The sequence below is a fragment of the Triturus cristatus genome, chromosome 6 (genome assembly GCF_964204655.1).
Source record: "Triturus cristatus chromosome 6, aTriCri1.1, whole genome shotgun sequence".
NCBI classification, from domain to species: Eukaryota; Metazoa; Chordata; class Amphibia; order Caudata; family Salamandridae; genus Triturus; species Triturus cristatus.
Window position 1 is genome coordinate 156,046,297 of NC_140589.1, and position 13,539 is coordinate 156,059,835.

General features: G+C 44.1%; 1 protein-coding gene across 2 annotated transcripts in view; it reads left to right on the forward strand.

Annotated features, from left to right (window-relative positions):
• The window catches only part of LOC146816555 (uncharacterized), a 34,237-nt gene extending 20,988 nt beyond the window's left edge, over positions 1–13,249 (forward strand). The window contains exons 2-3 of one of the 2 annotated variants that reach the window (XM_085610410.1): positions 759–886; positions 6,519–13,249. In XM_085610410.1, the coding sequence (XP_085466536.1) occupies positions 8,739–10,634 (1,896 nt within the window). In that variant the 5' untranslated portion in view covers positions 759–886; positions 6,519–8,738 and the 3' untranslated portion in view covers positions 10,635–13,249. The remainder of the gene's footprint in view (positions 1–758; positions 887–6,518) is intronic. The other variant, XM_085610411.1, reaches the window with a different exon arrangement.
• The last annotated feature ends 290 nt before the right edge of the window (positions 13,250–13,539 follow it).

Below are 13,539 nucleotides of genomic sequence, written 5' to 3' on the forward strand. Positions count from 1 at the left end.
GTCATGGGCTCTGGCAAGAACCTACAAAGAAAGAGGACAGGTTAGTGCAGGTAAAGGTAGACAGTGAAGAAGGACTAAGGTTGACAGTAACTGAACGAGAGAAAAACCACGGGGCGGGGGGGGCGTGAAGAGGAAAAAGTGGACAGGTGGACCTTCTGCAGGAGGCCACCACCAGGGAAGAGCACGGCAGTGGGAGCACTGGTGTGAATGATAAAGCACCCACCACAGGGCCTGCACTACAGAATCCAGAAGGACAGCATCCAGGTGACCACAGGAACTGCGACGCGCCGCAGCAGAGGGTGCAGACTGCTAGCAGGGAAGCGGATGCCGTGACTAACCCAAACGAGGAGGAGTGGACAGAGAGGTGGGGATACCTCGGCCTACCAGCAGCATGATGGGTCCCGTCACAGCCCCAGGGTGGGTTGTGGCAAGTTCAGGTGGGTCTCAGAGCAGGATCGAGTGGGTAAAGTATAGTGGGATGAAATGGAAGGCCTACTGGGTGCAAAACCCTCTTATTGGGTCAAGTTGCTGCAAGAAAAAAGGCATTGTGTGTTGGTTTGTAGATTGCCAGTTTGAAGAAGAGAAGCCACTAGCTGGAGCAAGTGGCCTGTTGAAGGGGCAAGTATGGAAGAATCCACTGGGCAATGCCCTTAATGGGGAGTGTTTCAATTTTTTGTTGAGTTATTTGATTTTGGTTGTCGGGTGCTATTTTGTTATCCTTTTACTTTCTAATTATACTTATCTGCTATTCCTTTGAGGCCACCGGAACCAGTCACCGGTCAGAAACTGGGAAACAACGCTTCTGGGCAGGAGGCGTTCCTGGGATTGTAGCCACATGGGAGGACAAAGTATTCTGTCCAGCACCTGCCTGAAGAAAGAAGAATGGGTACGTAACCGTGAGACGGGGAAGATTAGATTTCCTTTTTAAGATAATAGCCACTGTCCTTCCTTGCAATAAAAAATACATTTAAAAAACTCTTTCATTTAGTGTCCGCTCCTTGGTGAACCAGAACTACAAAACATGACAATATTTCTAAAAAGAAAAGCCCCAATTTCCCTATCATCTTGCTGAAATAATAGCAAATCAAAAATGGCATCTTGAGCGTCATAAACTCCAGAGACACATGCCACAAGGGTTCAAAGCAGCAGGATCCGAAGAAGGGACCAGTGGTCTGACTCCAGGTTGTGCCTAATCAAATCATCGGAAAAGACGGGAAGCACATTCCTCTTTCGAGGAACAATGCCTTCCAAAGACCATAATTCCAGCCAATGAAGGAGGAGCCAGAACAAATTCAAACCCACCATATGAAAGGTCTAAAATACCCAATGGGTCACATGGTAGATGGAATAAACATACAGGAGTCACACCAAGTACAAAAATGCTTCCACTGGGAGCAGAAATAGAGCTAAGCCTGAGGGATTGGAAATAATATGGACATGAGTATGATAGCTGAAAAAACAGTCTATAACAATAGGGGGTGTCTAAAAAAATGGAAAAAGGTGTGGGGCAAATGGAATGACTATTGAGGTGGTGTGGGTACTCCCCTACATCTGATACCAGGCCCGACCCCCTACCTGATTGTGTCCCTTCTCCAACTTGAAGGGCTCCGGTGGGCGGGTCTCGAGTTAATGATATACGGCTATATAAGCTGACTCCAATACCATCTTGCTCTGTAACAGACTCTATTGTGGTGTTTCAATGTTGTACTGGATTGAATAAAGAGAATATTTTTAAAAAAATGCTTCCAGTGTTGTCTATTAGACTTAAGGGGAGAGGCTTTCTGGAGGGTTGTAAGGCCTTCACCACTTCGAGGGACATCCTCAAATGAATCAACCTTAGCTGTTCATCTTCCATGCCTTACCCATCAACCAATCTTGCCGGAAAAGGGACAATCTCAGGGTGGTGGCATGAGGGGAAGTGGGAACAGAATCTTACATTCCAGAATTACAGCAAAATGTGCAGAAGGGGAAACCACGACCTACCTGGGAAACATGGGGCCACCAGAATCACTGATAAACCTGACCTCCAGATCTTGTCCAAAACCTTGGGAATGTGAAATAACAAGGAAAAACCAATAGCAACCCACCAGGTGACAGAAATGACTGTACAATCACGCCCCATGCCCTCTGCTCTTTTGTCCTCGAACAATACAAAGGCAGCAGAACATCCTCAACAGAGGAGAATATGCCCTTCCAGAGTTCCTCCAGATGGCCCATAATTTCCATCCAAACTTTGATCTGGATGAAACAGTTAATGGACGTAATGGGAAATACCTAGCTCAATAAGTCCACGTCTGGGAGATATGTGCCTCAATGGAATGTAGGTGAGCTACTACCCAGGAGAGCAATTAAAGTTTCAATTACTTCACGCCTGAAGTCAGTGCCTTCATCCTCATCACTGTCCCCTTGCTCTCATATGCCACCAGTATCACTGTTTTGCTTCGCCCTCCCAAATAATAGAAAATACAGATCTCCCATACGGAGGCACACATACGGCGAAGCTATAAAAACACCTGGAAAGACAGTTTTCAAAATAAAGCATGGGGTTTTATTCGTGCAACAGTCTCTAACAGAAATCTTTCCCAGATGTCAAATGAAACAACAAATAAATGTACATAGATATATATATATATGTGTGTGCAAGCAATAATAACACACTTATAAGTAAGCAAATGCAATTGTTAAATGTATGGAATAAAATACAAGCAGATAATAATACTAGGCGTCCACTGCAAGAAATAAACACTGTTAGATGCAAATAATCAGACACAAGGAGTCAAAAGGAAAGCATGAAAAGTTACAAAGATATATACACTAAATACATCAGATGATTATAACCACTGGAGACTTAAATGTGCACACAACCACACTCGCACATCACAATGGCAATAACCAAAAACAATACATCAACATCACCGAAAGAGTTTTCAACATTCTTGCCAACTCGGCTGGATTAGCCCTTGACAGCCAGGCAGAAGTCTCGATCGGGACCCTCAAAGTTCTGTGTGGCAACACATCTGCTCCATAGCGAGCTACCATCTGAGCATCAAGATTTTCCGCCTTTAATATCGTTTGCTCAACCTGAGGAGAAGTTTCTGGAAACCTTGCTCCTTTTCTTCTGTTATGTAAACCGAGCTGACCGTACTGGTCTGTGTCAGGGTCAAGACAGAAGCTGGCCAGGCCTCTGTAGATTGACTTCGAGACAGAGCTGTACATTCCACACGTTTCTCTGGAAACAACAATCTCTGCCGTGAAAGGTACCAAGTGCGCATCCTGCACATTATCTTAGTGATGCTTACGAAAGTCTCTAAAATTACAGAAAACAATCTTGAACGTGGATAGCCTAAACAACTTGAGTGATCTGGGGGCCAGCTTGTGTGCGCAAAGCTCAAGCTAGACAGCCAGAATTCAAGATGGCATGAAGGCATGTCAAAGGCAATAGTAAGAACTTCATATACTTACCAATTTACAACACAATTCACATTTGTGCACCACTACCTATAACACTACACACTTTATCTCCCAATGTACAACATAATGCATATTTGAGCACCACTGTATATAACACTACACTCCGAGACAGAGAAGTACATTCCACACATTTCTCACTCTCATGCTTTCAAATGCAATCTCACACATTCTATTCCTGGCAAGGCTGTAAAAAGAAAAGACTCCCACTTTGAAGCTACAAGGAACGCGAAAGAAATCATTAAGGAAAAAATGCACATGCAGGAAAAATGATGTTGTACATTCAATCTCAAATAAATAAAAACACCTAAAATCAATTAAAACAATGGTAGTCAAAGGTCATCACAGGGTCCCAATACATGGGAGTGCCTCTGGTGCTACAATCACCCAGGAGTTCCCACTGGTAATCCTCATCAGAAATTAATGGTATGTCCGCTGCAGCCTTGTGGTGTGAAGCACACAGCAGTGCACCACAATGTTGCAAACCTTGCCAGGAGAGTAGAGGCGGGCCCCTCCGGTATTGTCCAGGCACCTGAACCAGGCCTCCAGGAACCCCATAACCCACTCCACAAGACCTCAAGTTCACCAATTGGTCTCACCGAAGTGGACATTGTTGGGTTCTACACCGGTGCCAAAAACCAGGTATGATTCAGATACCCTGAGTCCGCTGAAAAACATAATCATAAACACAAATGTGAACTGCTGTTTGACTAGGCATATCACAACAGTTCAAACGGCATAAACATAATAGATTAGACTTACCAACAAGCAAGGCCTACTTGGTGCAAGGCCTGCCATTTTCTGTGGTATGCAGCTGCTGAGTAGCACTAATGGGTCATGGATGGACCTGGAAATCTTGCACAGACAGTTGTGATGTAGAGTTCTGCACTGCAAACTACCTGCACATTGATGGATGGGAACTGCTTCCTGTAGTGGTAAACTTGCTCCCGGTCATGAGATGGCGCCAACGAAAAATGAGTTCCGTCTATGGGTTCCTACTGCATGCGCCATTCAATCCATAGAACTCTGGCTTGCTATTGCTTCAGAGTAGCATTATCCATGGGAAACTGGATGTACTCATGCAAACCTCTGAACATAACAAACAGGACCTGGTTGAGGACAGTGGAAAAAAGTTGACTGAGACATTCCATTTCAGTCACTTACTGCATTCTGAAAACAACCAGTTAAACAGAAATGTAACACTATCATTATATACAATATAGGTTGTACTGCAGTAGGAATTCTGACTGCCGGACAAAGTTCAGATTGTAATTGCTGTTTCAATGCCTCTACAGTGTTTCAGTTTAGTCTGCACTTCTTAATAATGTGTCTTCCCTGCATGGTCTGTAGATCTGAACATGGTCTGTAAACACTTTCAATACCTTGACGTATCCTTCTCCAACTTGTCTGTTATGGATGATGCGGGGTAGGGAGGAACCAAATAGGTTTACGTCCGGGAAGAGACCATTGACTAAAGTTTTATTACAATATCCACCCACCTTCTTACCCTCATAAAGCTCTAAATAGGACGCTTCTAAAGAAATGCAAATGTATAGACAAAATGGGTCTATATGTATGGCATGTATGAGTATGGTGAATGGAAGTTTCACAATTAAATTCACACAAATAGGATGCTAACAGGATCCTTGTAAGGTTCTGACAAAAGCCAACTAGACCGCTGAGCCATTGGTGCGATGGCTGAAACATGTATACCCAGGGATACAGTGGATACTCTTTCCCTGAGTTCAACCCCACCTGTTTTAACTCCATCGGGGTGCTCTTTGAAAATAAAATGAGTCCTCAGGACACCCTAGACTGTTCTAAATCAAGGATCCCACACAATAACCAAAGAGCTCCCTTGGCTACCAAGGTTGAACCCGTCCGGATACACTAGGTATCTACACGGGGACTCTATGATGAAGCATGCCACTTGGAATCCCAGTGGGTGAAAGTCCATTCAACACCACATGCTGATCCCCCTGGGCGGATACAGAGAGATAGGCTAAGTACGGTAGGCCTCCTTCTTGGAATATTTTGTGGTGGACGATGGACATCAGCGCAAAATACACTGGCAATGTCTAAATTATGTGTGTACATATATCTTAGATGGTCACACTTGTTAAATGATAAAGTTACCCAAATTTACAAAATACGTAATGTCCTCTGCCACCATGACTTACTGACTGCCGTCTGCCAAAGTCAAAATCAAGCCCAGAGTAGTGTCTTTGCCAGATATATAACCAAAAAATACTATTTGGTTGGACAGCGGTCAGGGCATTCAGGATGTTCCTTTGGCATGGGGAAGCTAGACAGTACCTAGGGCAACATCAACCAGAGAGACAAACTGAGGTACAGCCATGAGATCATAAAGCATATCATGTTTTTCATGGAATGGGGAGGGGTGGCATAATTGATTTAGGACATGGTACTGCTTGAGACAAGACCAGCCTGAGCCGTGGGACTAAGCTTTTCAACAGCTAAGACAGTGGAGAACCTGCAGTTGAAAAGATCACAGTCCACTAGATTCTAAAGAGAGCATGCATAACTTCAATTTGATGGACAGAGTAAACTATTGTGTTTATGACAACCCTCTCCATAAATAGAAAAGGTGCCTAATTTAGAGTGGGGCTGGGATACTCCATCACAATTAAATATTGCGTCAGTTTAATTGCAAGTGCATTTTAGCTTATGGGACTTGTAATAAGGTGGACGGAGAAATCTGTCACATTTTGATGGAGCATCACATCCCAAAAAATATAAAGAAGTACCAGAGTCAAACATAAATTCATTAGGCAACAGAGACATTTTACTATTGTTTACATACAACAAGACTAGGGTGTATGGTACTAAACGCCAGCACACAACGTTGAGTGATGTCCTACTTAAAGAGCTAGAAATCATTGACCAATTATCCGAAATCAGACCAATGTATGTTAAGTAATCTTCGCATAATATCTCAATAATATTTTTTTAACAATTTGTGATGTTTGCCATTACATGCTTTTAACACCATTTATTTTTTACTTCTTATTTCCCTCTGTGAATGTCAGTCCCCATAACAAGAAGATCTGCAGCCCACTGCATGGATGTGGTAGTCACTGACCACCATGATGCCACACATTCTTACCGGTGCCAACTCCGACTTGGATGGGGAATGGAAGACCACATAGCAGAGACAAGAGAGCAACTTTCGTCTCATTTGAAAACAGTGATGGTGCTTCTGACCATTGTTTACAGTTTGATGGGTGGAAGACTATTGTCTCAAAAGTGACTACTATATTGCGCTCTCGTAATACAAGGGCCATAGGGCATAATGCACTTTTTAAGTCAGTAAATGGTGATCTGTCACATTTATCACCGAGTAACCGATTCACCAAACTATAAATCAGGACCAATGTGTCAATGATGTGATGATGGTTTCTGTGTGAATACTAACAATGCAATACTCTTTTTCTCGTATGTTAACTTGGTCACACATTAATATGTATACTAATATATGTATGCCTAGATTAGTTAACAAGCACGATTTAAAAAAATGATTAGATGTATATTTTTGTGGATGGGATACGCCATTGCAATGATTACGGTTATCTGCTGTAATACAAGTGTCATAAGCAATAATGCTGTGTAAAAGGTCAGATGGGTTATCAGCCATGTTAGTGACAGAGTATTCCGTCCACCAAATGTGAAACTAGACCCTTCATCAAGTGGATCTGTAGGCTTACACTCCCATAATCAGGTAAAAAGTGTTGGGTTTGCTCAGATCTTACAAAACATGATATGTTGGCATTATCTTGTATAACACAGTAATCTGTGACATGCATAGAATCCCTGGACCACTACTTGAGGGAATGAGTGCAAAGGGCATCCACATCTTGGGCAAATATATGCCAGACTATTGTCACAAAGCAGGCCTAGGCCTTAACACACACAGGTGTTTGAGGGTAGTTCCGTATAGTCCATAAAGCCTGACAGCAGATACAATTGTAAATTATTACTGCAGTGGACATTCCTGTTATAAAACTAACAAATATTAACATAACATGTATTATGGGTCTATATTTGAATTTGACAGATGGAATACTTTTTCCCACAGCATTGTGAATCTCCCGCCTATTGTATTACAAGTGCATTTATTAAGTGCAACCTTATTTTCTACACCAGAAAAAGAGCTTGTTGGTGTAAAGTCCTCTACTCTATGCTCCGATTATCATGTACCAGGAAAACACCCTATGGTCTCAAACTGACTCTAGCTCCTTCGCCCTCGCTCCATGCCAATGCCACCATCACCCTCTATAACAATGGGATCATCCTTATACAAGCGTCTAATGCCAATCTGATTAAGTTAGCCAATATCTTGCCGTCCCTCAAGCACGCGGCCTCGGCAAAGCCCATTTGATTTGATTTGATTTGATTTATCTATTTGTATAGCGCGCGATTGCCCGAGGGCGTCTTGGCGCCGAGATATACCACTGGGTCTGATGATGTTGACTAGAGCTGTGTGGAGAAAAGCCATGTTTTAACTTCCTTTCTGAAGGATTTCAGGGATGGACTGGTTTTTATGTCTAGTGGTAGTTGGTTCCATATTCTCGCTGCGTGTACCAGGAAGCTTCTTCCGCCCCAGTTAGTTTTCCTAAATCTAGGGACCCTGATGAGTTTCATTTGGCTGGATCTGAGCAGTCTGTTTGGCTCATATAGTTGCAGATGTGATTTTAGAAATTGTGATCCAGTTCCGTTTAGTGCTTTGTATGCCAAGCATAGTGATTTAAAATGTATCCTACTTACAATTGGTAGCCAGTGCAGGCTTTTTAGTTTATGGCTTACTTGTTCGAACTTTGACACCCACCCTCATTCTTCCAGCAATCAGGTCATCACCAGTCCCCCCCAACTCTCAGCCTAGACCCTCGCTCCCTTTGAATTACACCTCGCTGCCAGATGATCACAGTGCCGCTCAGTCCCTGGTGGAGGTGCCCCAACCTTCTAGTCCCTTGACCCAACAGGTGATAAACATCTTAGGGCAGCTGGGTGCACAACCAACTAGTCCGGCTCTCTCTGTCCCTCGCACAGAGAGCTCACCCAGTTCCCTATTTTTATTGCCCCAGCAATTGCGGGACATCTCGAGTCCTCTCGGCATACAGTCAGCTAGTCCGACCACTTCTGCTCCGCGCGCGAAGAGATCCCCATGTGACCTTGTATCTTTGCCTTCATCAATTGAACTCTCGTCCCTCATCCCTCCCCCCACACCACATACCAAGCAGGTGAATGGACAAATGCCCCACTCCGGCCATGATTTGCCATACCCTCGATCTCCGGTAGGACTTGCTCAGGACCCTCAGAGATATGGTCTGATCACTGTCGCTAAAGCTACAACATTGATTCCCAAGGTTCACTATACCCCGCTAGTTCCACACGTTCAACTCCCTCCCCAGGAACAACGATCCACCACCTTAGCGCACGCAGGCTTACACGGAGACTTCTCCTCTCTGTTAACACATCCTATACCCCTTTCAGACTTTGGTGCACGCCTTGATGATATATATCTCCAGCTGCACCTTCTCACTACCGAACTACATGACCTAAAAGTCCTTTCAAAGGATTTTTTCCCAATGATTAGTTCCATCCTCACCTCTACGAATCTGCCTAGAACCTCCCCAAGTGATAGTGATTGCTTGGGCCAGGTTTTAGCCTCCGCTGTCTCGCAAACCATTCCCTTAGCTAACGCGCCCACACGGCCCAGAAGAGCTGAGACCTTGGCGTCCAATGATATTAATGACCTTCACAACTCCTACTCGACTAGGTCCAATCCCAACTTGACCCCGCCGAAGCACATACAAACCATCCATCCTAACCTGCACAGAGAGCCTACTCATAATCTTAGAGTCATCAATAAAGACAATCTCACGCGTGTGAATGTCACCCAGACTCATTCAGCCACAAATCCTCCACGTTTGGAATGTGTACTACTCAATTACAGGTCTGCCAGCAAACATGCCTCCGAAATAGTCGACTTAATTCAACACAATGATCTTGACATCATCATCCTTACTGAATCCTGGCTAAATCCAGCCTCCACTCCTATTTTAGACCTCCTTGTACCTCCTACTCACGACATAATCAGGCTAGACAGAGTCAGGAAGCATGGAGGGGGCCTAGCCTGCATTCATAGAAACACACTCTCGATTTCCCACCTAGAGTCCTCTCCGCCCTCTGCCTGTGAATATCTTTGTCTCAACATCGCAAGTAACAACCAGCCGGTCTGCAAACTTCACACCTTTTATCACCCTCCGGGAGACAACCTCCTTTTCATTGAACAAATAATGGAGATCATCTCGAGTAATGTCGACTCAGCCATCTCCCAAATCTTTCTTGGCGATTTCAATCTCCATTGGTCTAATCCTAATGACCAAGCGGTTACTTGCCTTAAAGACGTTTTGAAGGATCATGAACTTAAGCAGCTCTGTGACCAGCCAACACACAACAAAGGTGAAACTTTAGACCTCATTATCTTGAAAGGGAAGTCCATCACACTGGAGTCCATTACTCCTTGCGATTGGTCAGACCACCACTGCATTCTCTTCTATATCAACATGGAGGTGAAGTTGAGGAAGGCTCATCCAACGAAATCTAAGATCTGGAAAAGGGATTTCAGATCTATAAACCCAGTTGAATTAGCTGCCCACTGTAAAACTGCCCTCTCCTCCCAAGCCGACTTGAGTGAGGTTCAGTTACTCACCGACGGTTACAACTCGACCATCTCTAACATCTTGGATGACATTGCACCTCTTCAACTAAAAAATACCTCAACAAAAAAATCCAAACCATGGTACAACGACAATCTAAACACAGAACGACGCAACCTCAGGGCAGCTGAACGAGCCCGGAAGTCAAATCCTTCTTTGGAGCACATAAAATTCCTTACAAGTGTGCTAAGGCAGATTACTTCAGACAACAACTTGATCAAGCCGCTAATCGCCCCAAGAAACTCTTCGAACTGGTCAAACAACAATCAATTTCGGGTACAAATCACTCTGTCTCCAATGTCAGCCCACTGTCTGGTGATTCATTTTCTGCTTTCTTCATTGAGAAATCAAGACTCATCTCCAGTGAACTTGCCTTCAAGAAGGCTCTACTGCCAGCTTCTGGGTCCGCACCACCACTTGTCATAGATAAGCCCAATCTCACAAACCTGATCATCAAGAACAAGGCCCCATGGAGCACATTTACCCCATTCAGTGAAAAGGACATCCACAGGATTCTTCAGAACATCAATCCAGCCAACCACTTCAGTGACCCATTGCCCCCGACCATCTTCAAAGAGATCAAGAATGCTCTCATCCCCACATGGACAAGGATAGTAAATGCTTCTCTATCCCAAGGCACGATCCCAGACTGTCTAAAAGCAGCGCATGTATCACCCATACTAAAAAAAACAACCACAGAGAATTCTGACCTCAATAATTTCCGCCCCATATCTAACATCCCCACTCTAGCTAAACTACTCGAAAAATGTGTACAATCCCAAATTTGTGCTCACATGGAGAATTTCCAACTCCTTAACCAACATCAATCAGGCTTTCGGAAGGGGCACAGCACAGAATCGGCACTCACACACGTTATTGACGACATATTAAATATACTCAATCAAAATGGCTCCTGCCTCCTGATCCTCCTTGATCTTTCCTCCGCATTCGACATGGTTAATCACGACAACCTCATTTCCACTCTGAAGAACAGGATGGGATTCTCGGGTCTAGTGCTACAATGAATCTCCTCCTTCCTCCACCACAGAACACAAAGAGTCAAGGCAAACCACTCCCTCTCCCAGCCCTCTCCAGTACTCATGGGTGTCCCCCAAGGATCCGCCCTCTCTCCTATCCTTTTCAACCTCTTTTTGGAACCTCTAGCTAATTCTTTAAATGACATGAACATTCCCTTCCATATGTACGCTGACGACACACAACTTTACCTGAAAATCTCATCCCTGGACAACATCATGTCACTCAACTCTACCTTAACGTCTACTCAAAATTGGTTAACTAAGAACCACCTCCTGCTCAACACTTCCAAAACTGAATTCCTTCTCATCTCTCCTCCGAACCACTCCTTCAAGCTAGACCTTTGGCTGACTCACCTCACTGCTTTCAATTGCACCCCTATCATCATAGACGCTGCCAAATCCCTCGGAATCACCTTGGATAAGCACCTGACTATGAAAAACCATATTAGCAACGTATGTAAGGGAGCTAATCACTTGACGAGGACACTCAGAAATATCAAGCCCTTCCTTCCACAACATGACTTCAAACAAGCGGTCCAAGCACTGGTCTTGCAGAGGCTAGATTATGGCAGCGCTACGCTTTGTGGCCTTCCCAAATACACCCTGGCTCCACTGAGGTCAGCACTGAACGTTGCGGCCAGACTAGTTACTGGTACCAAACGAAATGAGCACATCTCCCCAGTCCTAAAGTCTCTTAAATGGTTGCCCTACGAAGCCCGAATCCAGTTAAAGATTATCGTTCTAGCGCACAAAGCCTTGCACGACAACACACCCAGGTACCTAGCACAAAAGCTTGAATTATCATGTGGCGAGAGAGCTTCAAGAAGCGCTAACAACTTCCTCCTGAAACCACGTATCATGAATAAAAAGAGTACTTGTCGTCGGGCCTTTTCAGGTGCTGCACCAAAGATCTGGAACTCTCTTCCACCGGATTTGCGCAGAATATCATCAATAACTGCTTTCAAACTTGAAGCCAAAAGATTCCTAATGAACAAGTTCTTACCTTAATTTGGGCGATGTGCATTCGCACGCAACCATTGATCCTACAACAGGTGTTGATTGACTCTACATCCTTTTTACCATCCTGTGTTTCTGCTCACTGCCCCTTCGGATGTAAGGCTTGCCCCCCGTAGCAGCCTGTTATTGACCTTTATTTCATTACTCGCTGTGTACCATCTGTCTGTGATTATTGTGACTTTAATTGTTTGGTATTCTTATCTGATATCGTTACTGGAGCTGTATTCTGCCTCTCTTCTTGTTGTGTATCACTTGTATGTGATTGTTTGTGACTACAACTGGTTGGTATTTTTACTTGATATCGTTACTGGAATAGTACTCTCCCTTTCTTCCTTTTGTAAAGCGCTCCGATATCCCTCGGGATCTGGTTCGCGCTATATAAAACTTTATAAAATAAAAAAAATAAAAATTAGAACCTATGGCACTTGAGATACGGCAGATATGAATATGCCATATTCGTGATGGAGTATCTCATTCGTCAAACACTAAAGATGGTTTACAGTGTTTTTGTGCCTCAAACAAATTCTGCCTAAATTGTCGATGTTAGCTTGACCTTAATTTTGTGATTAAATACATTTTGTGATATCACATGAAGTGCCCTTTCTTTAGAATATTAACATGAATTGAAATGATTCAGGACATTTTTGCTGTGTGTACATTTTGCCATTTCAATCTGTATTGTGTCATTCATGTGTGCATATGTCTGCTTTGAGGTTCCTCTAGAGAAAGTGAGGAAGACACTGGCCACACTTCAGAGCAACACCGGGGCAACTCTGAGCCTGAAGGTGATACAATGGCACTGAGGGCCAGGAGGCCACATCTCCATCAGACACTGACTCTGGCCAGCACTTTGTGGTAGAAGTAGAAACATTAGAGGATAAAATATCTGCTTCTATGACTGCCATCACTAGCATCACCACCTCCTCATCCCTGTTTTTTGATCCCAAGCCAGCATCAAGTCCAACAAGCATTGGCATAGCCAATAGGTCTCGCCTATGGGACTTTATAAGTGTTTAGCCATGCAACAGTTGCATAACTAAATACTTATAAGGTCCCAAAAGCGTGACCTATTGGCTATGCAAAGCGGCCGCGAAAGTAAAAGTGATCGCGATCACGATCAAACATAAAGTGAAAGTAATCGCGGTAAAGCGCGGCGCGCGCGCCCGCGCACATGCACTGTAGCTCCAGGCTGGCATGGTAGCACTTTTTGGAGCCCTCTCAATAAGTCTTGCCAGAGCAGTGCATGCGCTGGGTCAGGCGAGACCTAAAAATGGACT